This window comes from Salmo trutta, chromosome 4 (genome assembly GCF_901001165.1).
Source record: "Salmo trutta chromosome 4, fSalTru1.1, whole genome shotgun sequence".
NCBI lineage: Eukaryota > Metazoa > Chordata > Actinopteri > Salmoniformes > Salmonidae > Salmo > Salmo trutta.
The window spans coordinates 64,901,830-64,921,977 of record NC_042960.1 but is presented as its reverse complement, the minus strand read 5'-3'; the positions used below and the strand labels follow the sequence as shown (position 1 = coordinate 64,921,977).

At 44.4% G+C, this 20,148-nt stretch overlaps 2 protein-coding genes across 3 annotated transcripts; one reads left to right on the top strand and one right to left on the bottom strand.

Annotated features, from left to right (window-relative positions):
* The first annotated feature begins 1,458 nt into the window (after positions 1-1,458).
* Positions 1,459-4,287, top strand: si:ch73-330k17.3 (cysteine-rich motor neuron 1 protein). Of its 2 annotated transcripts, none has more exons than XM_029749359.1 (4): positions 1,459-1,818; positions 3,225-3,312; positions 3,582-3,807; positions 4,032-4,287. In XM_029749359.1, exons 1-4 carry the CDS (start codon positions 1,482-1,484, stop codon positions 4,080-4,082), a joined length of 702 nt encoding a protein of 233 aa, XP_029605219.1. In that variant the 5' UTR covers positions 1,459-1,481; the 3' UTR covers positions 4,083-4,287. The 2 variants fall into 2 exon arrangements, with proteins under 2 accessions (XP_029605219.1, XP_029605218.1); XM_029749358.1 differs by having other exon boundaries at positions 1,459-1,833.
* A 10,036-nt stretch (positions 4,288-14,323) lies between these two features.
* LOC115192869 (protein mono-ADP-ribosyltransferase PARP16) lies at positions 14,324-18,830 on the bottom strand. The gene is made up of 7 exons (XM_029751782.1): positions 18,500-18,830; positions 17,634-17,833; positions 17,262-17,399; positions 16,808-17,014; positions 16,397-16,568; positions 15,687-15,831; positions 14,324-15,114 (listed from the first exon to the last, which is right to left on the bottom strand). Exons 2-7 carry the CDS (start codon positions 17,823-17,825, stop codon positions 14,979-14,981), a joined length of 990 nt encoding a protein of 329 aa, XP_029607642.1. The 5' UTR covers positions 17,826-17,833; positions 18,500-18,830; the 3' UTR covers positions 14,324-14,978.
* Between the last annotated feature and the right edge of the window lie 1,318 nt (positions 18,831-20,148).

Sequence of the window (20,148 nt, the reverse complement as noted above, 5' to 3'; positions counted from 1 at the left end):
CAACCTGACAGAGCTTGAGAGGATCTGCAGAGAAGAATGGGATAAACTCCCCAAATACAGGTGTGCCAAGCTTGTAGCGTCATAACCAAGAAGACTCGAGGCTGTAATCGCTTCCAAAGATGCTTCAACAAAATACTGAGTAAAGGGTCTGAATACTTTTTAAAAAAGTATAAATTTGCAAAAAAAAAAAAAAAATGTTTTTGCTTTTGTCATTATCTGGTATTGTGTGTAGATTCATGAGGGGAAAAAACTATTAAATCCATTTTAGAAGAAGGCTGTAACGTAACAAAATGTGGAAAAGTGAAGGGGTCTGAATACTTTCCGAATGCTCTGCATGTATAATCACTTCCACTGAGTTGAAGCAAGAATCATTAAAGGTCTCCTTGGCATAACTCTGCATGGCTCGTAAGTAAGGTGAGAAACCGCTTGTTATGAATGGACCAAATGTAAGGGAAAGAAGGTTCTACTGTAATATTCATTATTTTCTGATTGGCATTGGACATAGGAGCATTGTATTAGACTGTAGTGTTTTTTTTTTTTTCATGCACCCAATTTAAGAAATTAATTGTTACAATTATGTAGCTTTTTTTTAATGCATTTTGAATTTGTATAATTTTGGTTTATCAGGTATGAGGAATTGTAATGTTATTTTGTGGGTTTATCTGCTAATTGTGCACAGAGCATAATGGGAAGAGTCTGGCGAACGAGTTTCTAACTACATTACGTTAATAAACCGTTTAATTCCTTTGATGTGAGGGACTTCATCTCCATCAGACTTTTCCTTAAACTTTTTGCTGCCATAATAGTTCTCAGCTGTGATATTTCATAATTCTTGCAGCAGAGCGGCAGTTGATTGATGTCAGGTCAAGGGTCAGGTCAAGGGTCTGACCTCAGAGACATCGTGTACATATTCGTTTTAAGGCACACGACTCGCTAGACTTTTATGACGGGCCTCCAGACTTCTAGAAAGCCCAGAGGGTTGTTCAGATAACCTGCCAATGTCCTAATCTTGTCCTTTTGGCCTTGTAAGAAGGTGACTATCTGATCCCACTGAATTGCCCCACTTGGTTGTCGTCATGTGACCTGTATTACAAAGGGTCTTTGTAAGAGTCTTGTACAGCAGACCTGGATCAAGCTAATCTACTACAAAAATCACTTCAAAAGAAAGATTTATTTGGAATGAACAAACAACAACAAAGGAGATGGTAAAGATAAGGTCTGTTGATGGATAACACACACTACACACACACACACACACACACTACACGCACACACACGCACTATACAAACACATTCACTACACACAGCAACCCTACTGTAATACCCCCCCCCCCCCCTCCATCCATTGGCTGCTACAGGGGGTGGAGAGGTGGTGCCTTGTAAACTGCCTAGGTGTTGCCAACGACGACCGCATAAAAGATCCTCACCAAGTCCTCTCACCTCACACCGCCAGAATGATCATCAGTCATTGTCATACACAGATGTGGCTGTTGGTAGTAGCAGCAGTAGCAGCATCACTGGGGGAGTCAGGGTCAGAGACCTCACACCAATCCGAGGCCCAGTCCCAGACCCTTCAGGCCCTCCACTGTCCGCCCTGTGAGAGAATCCACTGCACCCACCGCCGGGCCCTGAAGCTCCAGTGTAAAGGTGGCCAGACCACGGGGGTCTGCGGCTGCTGCCCAGCCTGTGCCAGGACGGCTGGGGAGAGCTGTGGTGGGACCTGGGACTACCTGGGCAAGTGTGACGAGGGGTTGGTGTGTGTCTACCAGGAGTCTGTCTCGGCTGCTGAGGGAATACCAGACACAGAGGAACGTAAAGGTATCTGTAAAGCAGGTAGGATACACTGACGGACAACATTCCCCACCACCGTGTTATTCAATGCACTTCTCTTATTGTAATCACATCTGTGCAGGACAATTTGATCACTATAAATGGTCGATTACTAAAACCACGTTCACTGTAAGCAGAGTGTACTGTAGTGAAATCAAGGAGGAGAATATCCCTGGGCCTAGAACAGTGTCACTGAAGGCATTCTAATACTTTACTACAGGGGCGCAACTTTCACTGGGGACGGGGACAGGGGGGGACATGCCCCCCCCCCCCCCCCCCCCACATTCTGAAATTAGATTTTTGTCCCACCCCAGTTTAATAATTGGAATGTGATACAAAATGAGGCTTTAGAACCATGGGGACACCTCCGAGTGGTCGGGTAGGCTATTTAAAGTGTTTATCTGACTGGATGGATAAAAAATATATATATATATATATATATATATATATATATATATATATATATATATTTATTTATATTTGTCCCCCAAACTTCTAAAACCAAAGTTGTGCCCCTGCTTTACTATACATGATAAAATATCATTGGTTTTGAATGAGAAGCGCTGCAACTGTGCTTCTGAATCACGGTCTGCTGTTCGTCCATGGTCCCTGACGTGTAATGAATCTTTAAATGACACGACGTGCATTCCATACCTGAGATGTTGAGCTGCGGAGACGTACGCACCAGAAATTGGCACCAATGAGGCTTTTCTTATTTACGAGCTGTGAAATGCGATCGTGTCGGCGAAGGAATCCTTTGAATCAAAGATACTTTCTCCTGTTAACAGTTAACACATAATTACACCTGTTATCTAGACGAATGGTGAAATGAATGGTCCTACCTGTTACTATCGTCTGTATAGTTAAGGATTCAATTGTTGTAGATTCTCCTATTTAATATATCTGACATCACAGAGAGATCTGACATCACAGAGAGATCTGACATCACAGAGAGATAGCAGTCGGACCACTACAGATAGCTCTATACAGGATGGATGCTCATAGTGGTCCCCTTCATTGTTTTATACACTATTACAAGTAGTAGTTGTACAAGTTTTACATGAATAGTAATGTATGGTTTAGGTTATATGGTTTAGGTTATATGGTTTAGGTTGTATGGTTTAGGTTATATGGTTTAGGTTATATGGTTTAGGTTATATGGTTTAGGTTGTATGGTTTAGGTTATATGGTTTAGGTTATATGGTTTAGGTTGTATGGTTTAGGTTATATGGTTTAGGTTGTATGGTTTAGGTTATATGGTTTAGGTTATATGGTTTAGGTTATATGGTTTAGGTTGTATGGTTTAGGTTATATGGTTTAGGTTATATGGTTTAGGTTATATGGTTTAGGTCGTTTACCTTCCTTTGTCTCATAAGCATTTTTTTTCCTGGCAGTGCTGGAGACCCTGGATGTGGAGTCCTGTCGCCCAGAATGCACCTGGGACTACTGTCAGGCCAATCCTAATGAGGTGTGCTCTGCCAGGTGGGTGAATATATCTGGACCGGGACATCTCAGTCCAAACCCGCAGTCCATTCCCTCTCTCCCTCCCCTCAGAGTTTCTACCTGTTTTCCTTGCCTGGAAACAGAATAATTCTCTCAAAAGTTAGGGTCAATTCTATTGAAAATCTGTCAGAATTGGAACGGAATTGATCGACCAACTCTACCTCTCAGTTCTCATCACTTGCCTCCCATGTACTACCCTTTTCATGTCCTTTAAAAGCTCTATGAATTACTCTCTCTCCCTGTGGCAGGTTAGTGTCCCTGGAGAAGCAGGAGTGTCATGGTAAATGCCAGCACACGTCATGCTCCAGCTGTCTGGTCTTGAGACCCCCGTCCACAGCCTCCTGCCCACAGACCTGTGCCCCCTCAGACCCAGCCTGCCTGCACCGCTTTGGGAGGTGTGTTCACAACCACCTGGCCGAGCCCCACCGTCACCACCACTACAACCACCACCCCATCTGTCACCACAACCTACAGGTGAGCTACAGCGTGCCAAGTTGTGAACGGACTAATCGTACCCAGAATTCCAACTGTATGACAGATATGATGTCATAAATGATAGCAATTTCTCGTGGTGGTATCTACACCAGGGTAGCAGTTGTAAATACTTTACATTCCTTATAATAGGTTGAACATTCACAATCTGCTTTGGAATAATACATTTCTGCACCTTTTGAATTGTATATATCTTTTCTCAACAGAGTAATGCGGAGGGGTATTTTGTGTGCTTAGTGCCTGGATGTCCGAACTGATGCTTTGAGAAGAAACCCCTTACTAGAATTTTCACTGATACAGTGTGTTACAGATACTGAATGGCAGCTATTTTCAAATACATCATTTGAATAACTTGACAATAATATTTTTTGTTGTGGTAAATACATTGCCTGTGTACATTTTGAATGTGATAAATTGACTGCATCTTGAATTTTGTGAATAAAAATGATATTTTGTAGATTATAACGTGTCCTTACATATTCCAACATGCACAATTGTTTAATGTAGTGGATCAAATATCCATGTCCCTATGTTAAAGCTTTTTGGGGTACAATAACAACACACATCTGAGTATCCAATCTTTCTGAGTACATGCTCGATTTTGAATAGATTTTGGACCGATGAGGTTAAGGTAGAAAGTATTCATATACCCCCTTGACATATTCCACATTTTTGTTGTGTTATAACCTGAATTCAAAATTATTTAAAACATTTTTTTTAAATGATTCTCACCCCATAATGAAAAAGCTAAAACATGTTTTTAGACATTTTAGCAAATCTATTGAAAATAAAATACAGAAATATCTCATTTATGTATGTAAGTATTCACATCCCTGAGTCAATACTTTTTGTAGAAGCACCTTTGGCAGCAATAACAGCTGTGAGGCTTTCTGGGTAAGTTAAGAGCTTTCCACACCTGTATTGTGCAACATTTGCCCATTATTATTTTTTAAATTCTTCAATCTCTGTCAAATTGGTTGTTGATCATTGCTAAATTTTCAAGTAGATTTATGCCAATAATGTAACTTGGCCACTCAGCAACATTGACTGTCTTCTTGGTAAGCAACGGCAGTGTAGATTTGGCCTTGTTTTTTAGGTTATTGTCCTGCTGAAAGGTGAATTCATCTCCTAGTGTCTTGTGAAAGCAGACTGAAGTAGGTTTTCCTCTAGGATTTTGCCCGTGCTTAGTTCCGTTTCTTTTTTATCCTGAAAAACTCCCCAGTCCTTGATGATTACAAGCATACCTATAAGATGATGCAACCAGCACTATGATGCAGCTCCCACTATGATGCAGCCAGCATTATGATGCAGCCACCACTATGATGCAGCCAGCACTATGATGGAGCAAGCACTATGATGCAGCCAGCACTATGATGCAGCCACCACTATGATGCAGCCAGCACTATGATGCAGCTACCACTATGATGCAGCCAGCACTATGATGCAGCCAGCACTATGATGCAGCTACCACTATGATGCAGCCACCACAATGATCCAGCCAGCATTATGATGCAGCCACCACTATGATGCAGCCAGCACTATGATGGAGCAAGCACTATGATGCAGCCAGCACTATGATGCAGCCACCACTATGATGCAGCCAGCACTATGATGCAGCTACCACTATGATGCAGCCAGCACTATGATGCAGCCAGCACTATGATGCAGCTACCACTATGATGCAGCCACCACTATGATGCAGCCAGCACTATGATGCAGCTACCACTATGATGCAGCCACCACTATGATGCAGCCAGCACTATGATGGAGCAAGCACTATGATGCAGCCAGCACTATGATGCAGCTACCACTATGATGCAGCCAGCACTATGATGCAGCCAGCACTATGATGCAGCCAGCACTATGACGCAGCCACCACTATGATGCAGCCAGCACTATGATGCAGCCAGCACTATGATGCAGCTACCACTATGATGCAGCCAGCACTATGATGCAGCCAGCACTATGATGCAGCTACCACTATGATGCAGCCACCACTATGATGCAGCCAGCACTATGATGCAGCCAGCACTATGATGGAGCAAGCACTATGATGCAGCCAGCACTATGATGCAGCCACCACTATGATGCAGCCACCACTATGATGCAGCCAGCACTATGATGCAGCCAGCACTATGATGCAGCCACCACTATGATGCAGCCAGCACTATGATGCAGCCAGCACTATGATGCAGCTACCACTATGATACAGCCAGCACTATGATGCAGCCACCACTATGATGCAGCTACCTCTATGATGCAGCCAGCACTAAAATATGGAGAGTGGTAGTCAGTAATGTGTTGTATTGGATTTGCCCCAAACATAACACTTTGTATTCAGGACACAAAGTGAATTGCTTTGCCACAGTTTTTGCAGTATTACTTTAGTGCCTTGTTGCAAACAGGATGCATGTTTTGGAATATTTTTATTCTGTACAGGCTTCCTTATTTTCACTCTGTCATTTAGGATAGTATTGTGGAGTAACTACAATGTTGTTGATCCATCCTCAGTTCCATCACAGCCATTAAACTCTGCAACTATTTTAAAGTCACCATTGGTCTGGTGAAATCCCTGAGCGGTTTCCTTCCTCTCCGGCAACTGAGTTAGGAAGGACGCCTGTATCTTTGTAGTGACTGGGTGTATCGATACACCATCCAAAGCGTAATTAATAACTTCAACATGTTCAAAGGGATATTCAATGTCTGCTTTTTCCATTTTTACCCATGTACAAATAGATGTCATTCTTTTGTGAGGCGTTGGAAAACCTCCCTAGTCTTTGTGGTTGAATCTGTGTTTGAAATGCACTGCTCGAATGACGGACCTTACAGATAATTGAATGTGTGGGATACAGAGATGATGTAATCATAGAAAAATCATATTAAAAACACTATTATTGCACAAAGAGTGAGTCCATGCAACTTATGTTACTTGTTAAGCAAATGTTTACTCCTGAACTTATTTAGGTTTACCATAACAAATGGGTTGAATACTTATAGACATCAAGACGTTTCAGCTTTTCATTTTTAATGAATTTGTAAAAAATGTCTAAAAACACAATTCCACTTTGACATTATGAGGCATTGTGTGTAGGTCAGTGACAATATATATATATATAGAAATCAGGCTGTAACAGAAAATGTGGGAAAAAATCAAGGGGTGTTTCTGAACGCTTTCTGAACACACTGTACACCTGCATAGAGGTTACTGAATAACAGTCTTTATGAGCCTACAATAACAAAGTCAGTAGGAGACAAGAACACTGCCTGGCCCAACAATAGGCTGGTTGTTCTCTGAACGTCCTTCAGACGTCTGTCTGGCTTATATAAAGTGCCTTCTGGTGAAGAAATAGTAATCAAGAAAGAAAAAAACTAATTCACAAGTACAGGTGGTAATTTTTGTGAGAAGTAGGCCTTCATTGAGCAGCCAAGTTATCAGTCATTCCACAGACATTTTTGATATCTCAGTTACAATCACAGGCTTCTGAAACACAAGATAAAATTAAAGGACGGCGATTTAAAAAAAAATCAAGAGGATGTCAGCTGCTTCTCAATTTTAATTCCAAACGGTATTAACTAATAAGCATTCAAAATGTACAAGTACTCTATGGAGTAAAAAGTACATTATTTTCTTTAGGAATGTAGTGAAGTAAAAGTAGTAAAAAAAGATAAAAAGTAAAGTACAGGATACTCCAAAAAACTACGTAAGTAGTGCTTTAAAGTATGTTTACTTAAGTACCTTCCCTGTGGCTCAGTTGGTAGAGCATGGTGTTTGCAATGCCAGCATGGTGTGTGCAACGCCAGGGTTGTGGGTTCGATTCCCACGGGGGGCCAGTACCAAAAAAAATAAAAATGCATGAAATGAAATGTTTGAAATGTATGTATTCACTACTGTAAGTTGCTCTGGATAAGAGCGTCTGCTAAAATGTAACTAATAGAACATTGTGAAATCTGATAAGCCACAGTCTGAAAGCATTAAAAAATATATATATTATCCACCTAGTTTGGATGTTTAGGTACAAATTTAAACTTTGCATCTGTTAATTTCCAGAGGGAATGTAGGGCACGAAGGTACATCAAGGTTGATAAATAAAAAATGTAAAAACCGACAGATTAGTGATTTGGCGTTGATGTTTTTTTGCAGCTATTAACTTTCTTCTGGAACCAACTTTGTTCTAATGCATATGTTTAATAAATCTGGTCCAAGGGAACATACTGTATTTATTCATTAAAATATCAGTTGAGAAATATTATTGATTAAAGTCATAAAATGCTAAGCTATAAATTGTTTTATGCAAACCGACCCTTTGCTAAATGTTTTCAGTTTGTAAGTAAACTATTGACACAAGATTGCACAACATATTTCCATATTACTACGATTCAAAAGCATATTAATTTACGTAAATCCATCCTTACTGACTAAACTAGTGTTTCCTCTTCTATTCAATAGCTCATATCCAAGAACATTGACAGGGACAGCCTTGTGTTATCTAGACAGGGACAGACCAGGCAGGGATTTATTTACATAATAGTTTGTGTATGGCAGACTCCTCGGTGAACAAAGCTAGCCGCCACTGTTATCAAGCCCGTGTATTGGTCCTGTTGTTTTTTCACTGATAATGAACACAGATAAGAATGGACCTTCAGGGATCCAGCTGTCATAAAACATTCCCACGGACAGGCAGCATGATAAAGTTACAATATGGAGGAACACACAGACCAATAAGACTCACAACTAGAAGTTCTACATCAAACGAGTGTTTCAAAGCTTTTATTTATCTTCTCATCTCGACACAGGATGACATCCCCATTCCACACTCTCTGTCTACACCTATAGACATACATTATATATACAAAAGTATGTGGACAGCCCATTCAAATTAGTGGATTCAGCTATTTCAACCACACCCGTTGCTGACAGGTGTATAAAATAGAGTGTGCAACCATGCAATCTCCATAGACAAACATTGGCAGAAGAATGGCCTTACTGAAGGACTCAGTGACTTTCAACGTGGCACCGTCATAGGATGCCACCGTTCTAACAAGTCAGTTCGTCAAATTTCTGCCACGCTAGAGCTGCCCCGGTCAACTGTAAGTGCTGTTATTGTGAAGTGGAAACATCTAAGAGCAACAACGGCTCAGCCGCAAAGTGGTAGGCCACACAAGCTCACAGAATGTGACCGGCGAGTGCTTGAAGCGCGTAAAATGTATCTGTCCTCGGGTTGCAACTGTCACTACCGAGTTCCAAACTGTCTCTGGAAGCAACGTCAGCACAATAACTGTTCGTTGGGAGCTTCATGAAATGTGTTTCCATGGCCGAGCAGCCGCACACAAGCCTAAGATCACCATGTGCAATGCCAAGCGTCGGCTGGAGTGGTGTAAAGCTCATCGCCCTTGGACTCTGGAGCAGTGGAAACGTGTTCTCTGGAGTGATGAATCACGCTTCACCCTCTGGCAGTCCGACGGACCAATCTGGGTTTGGCGGATGCCAGGAAAACGCTGCCTGCCAGAGTGCATAGTGCCAACTGTAAAGTTTGGTGGAGGAATAATGGTATGGGGCTGTTTTTCATGGTTCAGGCTAGGCCCCTTAGTTCCAGGGAAGGGAAATCTTAACGCTACAGCATACAATGAAGATTCTGTGCATCCAACTTTGTGGCAACAGTTTGGGGAAGTCCTTTCCTGTTTCAGCATGATAACACCCCTGTACACAAAGCGAGGCCCATACAGAAATGGTTTGTTGAGATCGGTGTGGAAGAACTTGACTGGCCTGCACAGAGCCCTGACCTCAACTCTTTGGGATGAATTGGAACGCAGACTGTGAGCCAGGCCTAATCATCCAACATCAGTGCCCGACCTCACTAATGCTCTTGTGGCTGAATGGAAGCAAGTACCTGCAGCAATGTTCCAACATCTAGTGGAAAGCCTTCCCAGAAGACTGAAGGCTGCTATAGCAGCAAAGGGTGGGCCAACTCCATATTAATGCCCATGATTTTGGAATGAGATGTTCAACAAGCAGGTGTCCACATACTTTTGGCCAAGTAGTGGATCATCCAACAAACCAGTAAGTTCTTATTTACAGGCCACAGTCACCAACAGTACCTACACCAAGAGTATCTACAATTCTTTTCACTTTTTTATACATAGAAATATCTGAATACTCCCAACCTCAAATCCCTTGAGTTTAAGAGAAACAGTCTACTAGCTACGCTGGCTCTGTCTAATCTTGTATAGTTTATAAAGTGCTGTTGAGATGTGATATTTCATGAGAAACAGCCTACTAGCTCTGTCTAATCTTGTATAGTTTATAAAGTGCTGTTGAGATGTGATATTTCATGAGAAACAGCCTACTAGCTAATCTTGATGTATGTTGCAGCTATAATCCACAAGTTAAATAAAAGTTTAATTGTCTCAAAAAAAGAAATTTACATTTTGTTACGATTAAGATCAACTGTAAGAAATGGAAAATGTCACATAAGCAATACAAAAGCACATTTTATTTGATATGATTGTTTTGGGAATATCTTATAACAATAAAACAATTAAATTATGTATAAAGAATATATAACAGCTCTTCAAGAATTAGGGTCCTCTTGACAAATTCAAGTGGCTTTTCATGATAAAAAGTCCAACGCAAACCATTATTTATTTTTTAAAAAACAACTGTGGAAAGTCCTTCACTTGTCATGAGGTGAAAAAAAAAAACAGAACAAAGAAGACGTTGACCACAAAGATGTACAGATACAAGGACTACACCGACAGGACTCCTTGTCCAATGAGAAACACATTTGTTTCTGTTGCGAAACGTTTTGCTACTGTGTGCCCTAATGAACACAACCCAGAAGTAACACTACTGCAGACTGATATTAGCAGTGATTACTGATGAAAAGCAACAAATCTTAGCAGTATTTTATATTTGCTAAGCGTAAGGCAGATGCAGGCAAAATGTAAGTAGTTGTGCAACAATAAATACAAATAAACTGAGCACAATAACTGTATACAGAGCATTCAGAAAGTATTCAGACCCCTTCCCTTTTCCCACATTTTGTTATGTTACAGCCTTATTCTAAAATGTATTAAAACATAAATATCAATCTACACACAATACCCCATAAAGACGAAGTGCAAACAGGTTTTTAGACATTTTTGCTAATGTATTCAAAATAATAAAAAACAGAAATGCTTTATTTACATTAGTATTCAGCCACTTTTGCTATGAGACTCAAAATTGAGCTCAGGTGCTTCCTGTTTCCATTGACCCTCCTTGAGATATTTCTACAACTTGATTGGAGTCTGTCTACCTGTGGTAAATTCAATTGATTGGAACCAAGGCTGTAATCGCTTCCAAAGATGCTTCAACAAAGTACAGAGTAAAAGGGACTGAATACTTTAACATTTGTTATAAATTTGCAAACATTTCTATAAACCTGTTTTTGCTTTGTCATTATGGGGTATTGTGCGTCTAGACTGGGGGGAGGCAATTGAATGCATTTTAGAATAAAGCTCTAACATAAAATGTGGAAAAAGTCAAGGGGTCTGAATACTTTCCGAATGCACTGTATATTTGTTAGCAGGGTCAATTCCATTTTAATTCCAGTTATTTTAGGAAGTACACTGAAATTCCTATTCTCTTCAATGGTCCTCTGTAGCGCTTGCCACGTCAGAATAGTGGGTTTGATTCCTGGGACAACGTAAACCATATGCATGCATGACTAAGTCGCATTGGATAAAAGCGTCTGCTAAATGACATATTAATGAAGGAAATTTGAAATTTCAATGTACTGAAATTGACCTCAAAACTTGTTTGTTAATGATAAAAAAAAAGGTATACTCAGCGATATTACATAGTAGTCCATGATAACGTTTACTTTCAACAACAGGAAATGACTCAAAGCATGGTTTCCTTCATGTGAAAACAGTCTACGTGCTGACCACACCGCTCCACGTGCGTCCGCCATCGGGCGCATGTTGATTTTGTCCACCCAGGTCAAAAAGCATTAAACATATATGGCAATTTAGCTAGCTAGCTTGCTGTTGCTAGCTAATTTGTCCTGGGATATAAACCTTGGGTTGTAATTTTACCTGAAATGCACAAGGTCCTCTACTCCGACAATTAATCCACAGATAAAAGGGTAAACCAAGTGTTTCTAGTAATCTCTCCTCCTTCAGGCTTCTTCTTCGGACTTTATATGGCGGTTGGCAACCAACTTTAAGGTGCATTACCACCATCAACTGGAGTGGAGAGTAGACCTCAGTTCATCTTTCAATCACCCATGTGGGTATATACACTCCTAAAAACCAATGAGATGGGAGAGGCAGGACTTGCAGCACGTCAAGCGTCACAAAGCGCTGGCCATCTATGCAGACGCTCGTTGACCCGCATGAACAGTGTGGACGCAATGATTGAATAACATGTATGTGTACACTTATTTTGCAACGCTCGCGAGACGCGGGCGGTGTTGTCAGCATGTGAGGGTGTTATAACCATAGCAGTGATAACCATGCATACTGTACATACAAAGGGTTGGAAGATGGAAAACATATGAAAGGGAAACAGTGTTAAGGTGTTTGTCCTATTTGCCCACGTCTCCTGTGCTGTCCGTCCGTCCGGTCTGTCTCCTGTGCCGTCCGTCCGGTCTGTCTCCTGTGCCGTCCGTCCGTCCGGTCTGTCTCCTGTGCCGTCCGTCCGTCCGGTCTGTCTCCTGTGCCGTCCGTCCGTCCGTCCGGTCTGTCTCCTGTGCCGTCCGTCCGTCCGGTCTGTCTCCTGTGCCGTCCGGTCTGTCTCCTGTGCCGTCCGTCCGTCCGTCCGTCCGGTCTGTCTCCTGTGCCGTCCGTCCGTCCGTCCGTCCGGTCTGTCTCCTGTGCCGTCCGTCCGTCCGTCCGTCCGGTCTGTCTCCTGTGCCGTCCGTCCGTCCGTCCGTCCGTCCGTCCGGTCTGTCTCCTGTGCCGTCCGTCCGTCCGTCCGTCCGTCCGGTCTGTCTCCTGTGCCGTCCGTCCGTCCGTCCGTCCGTCCGTCCGTCCGGTCTGTCTCCTGTGCCGTCCGTCCGTCCGTCCGTCCGTCCGTCCGTCCGTCCGTCCGGTCTGTCTCCTGTGCCGTCCGTCCGTCCGTCCGTCCGTCCGTCCGGTCTGTCTCCTGTGCCGTCCGTCCGTCCGTCCGTCCGTCCGTCCGTCCGGTCTGTCTCCTGTGCCGTCCGTCCGTCCGTCCGTCCGTCCGTCCGGTCTGTCTCCTGTGCCGTCCGTCCGTCCGTCCGGTCTGTCTCCTGTGCCGTCCGTCCGTCCGTCCGGTCTGTCTCCTGTGCCGTCCGTCCGTCCGTCCGGTCTGTCTCCTGTGCCGTCCGTCCGTCCGGTCTGTCTCCTGTGCCGTCCGTCCGTCCGTCCTCCGGTCTGTCTCCTGTGCCGTCCGTCCGTCCGTCCGTCCGGTCTGTCTCCTGTGCCGTCCGTCCGTCCGTCCGTCCGGTCTGTCTCCTGTGCCGTCCGTCCGTCCGTCCGGTCTGTCTCCTGTGCCGTCCGTCCGTCCGTCCGTCCGTCCGGTCTGTCTCCTGTGCCGTCCGTCCGTCCGTCCGTCCGTCCGGTCTGTCTCCTGTGCCGTCCGTCCGTCCGTCCGTCCGTCCGGTCTGTCTCCTGTGCCGTCCGTCCGTCCGTCCGTCCGGTCTGTCTCCTGTGCCGTCCGTCCGTCCGTCCGTCCGGTCTGTCTCCTGTGCCGTCCGTCCGTCCGTCCGTCCGGTCTGTCTCCTGTGCCGTCCGTCCGTCCGTCCGTCCGGTCTGTCTCCTGTGCCGTCCGTCCGTCCGTCCGTCCGGTCTGTCTCCTGTGCCGTCCGTCGTCCGTCCGTCCGGTCTGTCTCCTGTGCCGTCCGTCCGTCCGTCCGTCCGGTCTGTCTCCTGTGCCGTCCGTCCGTCCGTCCGTCCGGTCTGTCTCCTGGCCGTCCGTCCGGTCCGTCGTCTGTCTCCTGTGCCGTCGTCCGTCCGTCGTCTGTCTCCTGTGCCGTCCGTCCGTCCGTCCGTCCGGTCTGTCTCCTGTGCCGTCCGTCCGTCCGTCCGGTCTGTCTCCTGTGCCGTCCGTCCGTCCGTCCGGTCTGTCTCCTGTGCCGTCCGTCCGTCCGTCCGGTCTGTCTCCTGTGCCGTCCGTCCGGTCTGTCTCCTGTGCCGTCCGTCCGTCCGTCCGGTCTGTCTCCTGTGCCGTCCGTCCGTCCGTCCGTCCGGTCTGTCTCCTGTGCCGTCCGTCCGTCCGTCCGGTCTGTCTCCTGTGCCGTCCGTCCGCCCGTCCGGTCTGTCTCCTGTGCCGTCCGTCCGCCCGTCCGGTCTGTCTCCTGTGCCGTCCGTCCGTCCGGTCTGTCTCCTGTGCCGTCCGTCCGTCCGGTCTGTCTCCTGTGCCGTCCGTCCGTCCGGTCTGTCTCCTGTGCCGTCCGTCCGGTCTGTCTCCTGTGCCGTCCGCCCGTCCGGTCTGTCTCCTGTGCCGTCCGTCCGTCCGGTCTGTCTCCTGTGCCGTCCGTCCGGTCTGTCTCCTGTGCCGTCCGTCCGGTCTGTCTCCTGTGCCGTCCGTCCGGTCTGTCTCCTGTGCCGTCCGTCCGGTCTGTCTCCTGTGCCGTCCGTCCGGTCTGTCTCCTGTGCCGTCCGTCCGGTCTGTCTCCTGTGCTGTCCAGCTGTCTGGTCTGTCTCTGTGTTAGGGAAGGCACTATGAATGAGAAGAATGGTCCATGTCTAGATTAACTATTCCTTCTCATAAGAAACTGTTGAAATTTCACAGGTTGTTGAACTTGACACACTGCTCTTCCCAAGTTCGAAGTGCAGTGGTGTCAAACTCATTCCATGGAGGGTCTAGTGTCTGCTGGTTTCTCTTTTCAATTAAGACCTTGACAACCAGGTGAGGGGAGTTATTTACTAATCAGTGACCTTAATTCATCAATCAAGTACAAGGGAGGCGCGAAAACCTGCAGACAGTCGGTCCTCCGTGGAATGAGTTTCACACTCGTGCCTTAGGGTCAAGCCCAAGGGATGAAAATGAAACTATTTATCTCGTAAAACACCAGGGTTTAAGCCCATAGAAAGCCTCAGGCTGGACCATCTTGGGCTGAAGTGGAAAAGCACCATGACCGTTCTGTGACGCCACCGGAAGAGTGTCGTGTTTGTGACGTCACCGGAAGAGTGTCGTGTTTGTGACGTCACCGGAAGAGCCGGTTCCAGAAGGAGAGGAATGTGGTGGAGTTGAAGGTACCGATGAAGATGAGAAGCAATAGGTAGAGACTCATCATAATGGCAAAGTGATGTCTGACCAGCCACGACCTGCCCTGGGAATGTCTGGAAACATCACAAAAATCACATCACACAGGTCAAAAGACTACAACTGCACTACAGGAGAAGTAAACGCATATAGAAGTTGGAACGGCAATGAAAATCTGAAGCGGCTGCTGACGCCAAGCTGGAAAGTTCATCCTTTTCCCAACACACCAAGACACCACTAGAGGGCAGCAAAGATAACACAGATGGTAAAATATATTGCCACGCTTGCATGATTCACTATTTTTTTATCAAATCACTTGAAGTTGAAAAAAAAATGTATTTGTTTGATTTACAAATGCACAGGACCAAAAAAGTAACAAAGTAAAAATGGCCTGGACTAAATTATTCTAAATTCAAATACATTTCATTGGAGGCAATGATTCTTGTTTACTGTGCAATTTATCATCTCACATGTGTTAAATAGCAGGTGCCATTGAACCAGTTTTGAAAAAAAAAAAAACAGAACATTCACCTCAATTGTAAAGAGCAAGGGTGCCAATATATTTGACCGCATTTGTACATCCAGTTAGCCGTTTGTCAAAGAGGTGTTAGACATTAAGAGCAGTGCTCCACCCATACAGGAGACTAACCTGGACAGGTGTCTTCTCTGAGAGTACACTAGCAAGTATTTGACTCGGAGCAGCTGATTGTTGGTGACCACAAAGTACTTCTGAGGGACCTCTCCTCCTTCACTGTTCCTGGCTCTGGATCGCTGCCGGTCAATGGTCTCAGAGTCTGAAACAGGTTTAGGGAAATAATTATTGACAGGGTTTAGGGGGTAGAAGTTGTTTACATTTCTGTAGCATTGTCCATCAAATTAATCAAAAAGCCATTTTTTTTTTTTTTTTTTTTTACATAAAAAAAGTGCATTACGGTAACCCGGCCTCAACCCCTAAGAACAAGCAGAGGAAAACCTCCATAGAAGGAAGAAACCTTGAGAGGAACCAGACTCCGAGGAAAGTCATATCCACCTCTGCCTGTACTGGGTCTCCACTTATCTGTTATGAGGTATCATGGCGGTTGGGTCTCCACTTATCTGTTATGAAGTATCCTGGCGGTTGGGTCTCCACTTATCTGTTATGAAGTATCCTGGCGGTTGGGTCTCCACTTATCTGTTATGAAGTATCCTGGCGGTTGGGTCTCCACTTATCTGTTATGAAGTATCCTGGCGGTTGGGTCTCCACTTATCTGTTATGAAGTATCCTGGCGGTTGGGTCTCCACTTATCTGTTACGAAGTATCCTAGCGGTTGGGTCTCCACTTATCTGTTACGAAGTATCCTAGCGGTTGTGCAAACGTACCTTTCCTCTTTACCTGGCACTTGACGTCTGGGTGGTCAATGACCTCACACATGGCGACACAGCTTAGCAACGGTCCCAGGAGGCTGTCGCGCCAACCGTTGCCATGGGGACTGTAGAGGACCGCCATGCTGAGGTCACTGGTGAGGTAGGTGCCTTCTCCGAACAATGACGTCTGTGGGGGAAAAATCACCAAACACAACAGTCTGTCAAAAAATAAATATGGTCTGACAAATGAGTAGATTTTACTCTGCAACTTCAAATGATGCTATAGCTAATATTGGCTATTAACTCAACATAACAATTATCTGTGAACATATCATTCAACAATATATACTCAAGTAGGGCTACTGGGAACCAAAGATCATCTCCATCATGACAGGCCTGGTGGGACTGCCACATTTCTGCACTGACCTTGTTGAGGTGGCAGTGTAGTCCGTTGTGTATGATAGAATGGAAGTTCTCCAGTCGGCTGCCGTGGAATGCATAGAAGAGGTCACGTCCCGCCCGTGTCTTCTCAAACTTAACGTTCATCTGGTCGCAGTACTCTAGCTCGAACAGGAAGTCCGGGACCGGCGTAGAGATCCCCTCAGCCTCTGTCAGGTTACAGAGCTTGACATACTGGTGAAGGAAGGGGCAGCAGAGAGGAGAAAGGGAACAAGGATATTCAAGGGCCGCCCTGGCCAGGAATCAAACCCGGGACCAGCAACTGTCAGCAGAATACCTTAGCAGTTACGCCAAGAGATCCAAACCCCTTGACGTGAACGCTAGGTGTAGGTTATAAGATGGTAATGCTGAGCTGACAGGAACATCCAACAATCTGAGAATGTTGAAAGTGAGGTGATCATGTTATTGACTTTGCCTTTACCTCGTCTTTCTGTAGTGTCTTCACAGCGAAGCTCTTGGAGAAGAGAACCCAGTGTGTGAGGGCCAGATGATGGTCAGCTTTGCCAGGTCTCAATCTCACCAGCTCCCTCACACCAGGCAAACTGCTCACATCTGACAGCTGGGAGGAACACAAGAGCAGTCTATAACCTAGGAGAGCCGGCTACATCAACACAGTACAGTATTGATTACAGTACATTGCATCACCAACTGGACAGGTATGGTACACAGTGACGCTGAATAATGTGTTTGAATTCTAGCAGAAACGCTGCATCTGAAGGTTTAAATTATAAGTCAAACATTCTCTTTTGATATGGGAAAATATCAGTGTTTTCTGTCCTGTCTAATTCCTCACCAGCTCATCAAACTCTTTGGTGTCAGTGTCTCTGATATATCTGGGGGGGTAGGGTCTGAGCAGTGAGTCCCTCTTGTAGCTCTGAGCAGCAGCAACAAACAGGCTGCATCTCAGGTCAGCAGCTACCGGGTCCCTGTGAAGACAGGAACACACCAGCTCTCTGACTTCATCTGGTGGGAGTGGCGGCTGCATTCCCAACACTGTAGACAATGGAGATAAGAGACGCGTCGCAGGTCCCAAGTGTACATGGACACGACATCACTGACAGCTAATAACAGACACGTATAAACAGGATATGGATTGTGTGAAAACTGCTACTGTGTGAAACCATTCAAATGTGGAGGGACCACTATCAGATTTAAATAGAGATGTGGCTGGACCTTTCTAATCATAATTGATTCAGAAAAGCATTGACCTAGTTGGCTTGTTAACTAACTTAATCTTTACCACCAAAGGCTGAGTGCAAATATGATGTGTAGCCAGCCACAGGCTATAGCTAGTTAGCTAATGATGTTTACATAGTTGTGCCATATGTCAACAAAACCTGTTGGTTCATTATGACAATGTTAAATAATCAATACACTTCGTTTAAAGAGACATAATGCTACTTTACAAACGTAGCTTAGGCTATCTTAAAAAAAAACTTGGGTAAGTCATAAAGATGAAAGATAAGTTAACTAACGTTAGATGAAGCTGGAAGCTAGCTGGGTAGCTAACGTTAGCTTAGCATAAACTAATTAGCATATCCGACCGATAGCAATACATCTGGCTAATAAACAATACTAAAAACGTCTTTATGTACTTGTCAACTTGTAATAACTAGACTTTCGATGAGATATTAAAAACGGATTGCTTTAAAAACCTACCTGAGTGAGCCCGTTACCTAGAACTGGTTCGACTGGTAACAAAGATATTGTAATATTGACAAGATAGCTGAGTGACCCTCAGTGATCGAAGGCAAGTGCGAACAGCTGGGACGATTCTAGCCAATGAGAGGACAGATACGCGTGTGAACAACAGGGCAAAACCAAGTCCTTTTTCTCAAAGTTGTCAGAATTCCACATGCATACAATTATATCAGTACATTTGAACAGACTAAACATTGCGAAACTTTTATTTGATCAATTAAGCCTTACGGAATTCGAAACTCTTATAGACCTCCATAGAAAAAAGGCTTATCTCCAATGAGGTATAATAAGAACACTTATCTCACAATGACAGATTTTGGGCTGAGTAAATCCTCTCGCTTCGCCTCTTCCTCTCTGCTGGGGTCATCACTAGTTGCCACATCTACAAAGTCATAAACCCCGCCTATTTCTACAATTGATCTTCTTAAAATGTGATTTTAAACCTAACTCTAACCTTAACGACACTGCCAATCTTATGCCCAACCCTAACCTTAAATTAAGACCAAAAAGGACATTTTTGTTTACCATGAATTTTTACAAAATAGTACATTTTGACTTTGTGTCTGTGGTAACTAGTCGAAACCCTCTGCTGGTACAAGGTATCCGGCCACGTAGTGAAGATTCACGATTAAAAGATAACTAGTCTTGCAGACAGTCTCCTGAGTTGTGTCTGTTGCTCACAGGTTTTAATTTGGGGTTGGATTATGGAGGACGTTGAGTGGCGTGGGCTGGTGGCAGTTGTAATAATCCAACAGTGTATTTTACTGTAAATGTGTTTCTATGCAGGGGCTGCTTCTTAAGATTATATATACAGTTGAAGTCGGAAGTTTAGATACACTTAGGTTGGAGTCATTAAAACTCGTTTTTCAACCACTCCACAAATTTCTTGTTAACAAACTATAGTTTTGGCAAGTCGGTTAGGACATCTACTTTGTGCATGACACAAGTAATTTTTCCAACAATTGTTTACAGACAGATTATTTCACTTATAATTCACTGTATCACAATTCCAGTGGGTCAGAAGTTTACATACACTAAATTGACTGTGCCTTTAAACAGCTTGGAAAATTCCAGAAAATTATGTAACAGCCTTAGAAGCTTCTGATAGGCTAATTGACATCATTTTAGTCAATTGGGGGTGTACCTGTGGACGTATTTCAAGGCCAACCTTCAAACTCAGTGCCTCTTTGCTTGACATCATGGGAAAATCAAAAGAAACCAGTCAAGACCTCAGAAAACAAATTGTAGACCTCCACAAGTCTGGTTCACCTTTGGGAGCAATGAAGGTACAACGTTCATCTGTACAAACAATAGTACGCAAGTATAAACACCATGGGACCATGAAGCCATCATACCGCTCAGGAAAGAGACGCGTTCTGTCTCCTAGAGATGAACGTACTTTGGTGCGAAAAGTGCAAATCAATCCCAGAACAACAGCAAGGACCTTGCGAAGATGCTGGAGGAAACGGGTACAAAAGTATCTATATCCACAGTAAAACGAGTCCTATATTGACATAACCTGAAAGGCCGCTCAGCAAGGAAGAAGCCACTGCTCCAAAACCACCATAAAAAGCCAGACTACGGTTTGCAACTGCACATGGGGACAA

Coding starts and splice junctions, on each gene's coding strand:
- si:ch73-330k17.3 (XM_029749358.1), top strand. CDS start 1,482: ATGTGGCTGTTGGTAGTAGCAGCAGTAGCAGCATCACTGGGGGAGTCA. Junction 1,834..3,224: donor TAAAGGTATCTGTAAAGCAG/GTAGGATACACT, acceptor TTTTCCTGGCAG/TGCTGGAGACCCTGGATGTG. Junction 3,313..3,581: donor AATGAGGTGTGCTCTGCCAG/GTGGGTGAATAT, acceptor TCCCTGTGGCAG/GTTAGTGTCCCTGGAGAAGC.
- LOC115192869 (XM_029751782.1), bottom strand. CDS start 17,825: ATGCAGCCGCCACTCCCACCAGATGAAGTCAGAGAGCTGGTGTGTTCC. Junction 17,400..17,633: donor CCAAAGAGTTTGATGAGCTG/GTGAGGAATTAG, acceptor TGTTCCTCCCAG/CTGTCAGATGTGAGCAGTTT. Junction 15,832..16,396: donor GTGCCAGGTAAAGAGGAAAG/GTACGTTTGCAC, acceptor AACCTGTTTCAG/ACTCTGAGACCATTGACCGG.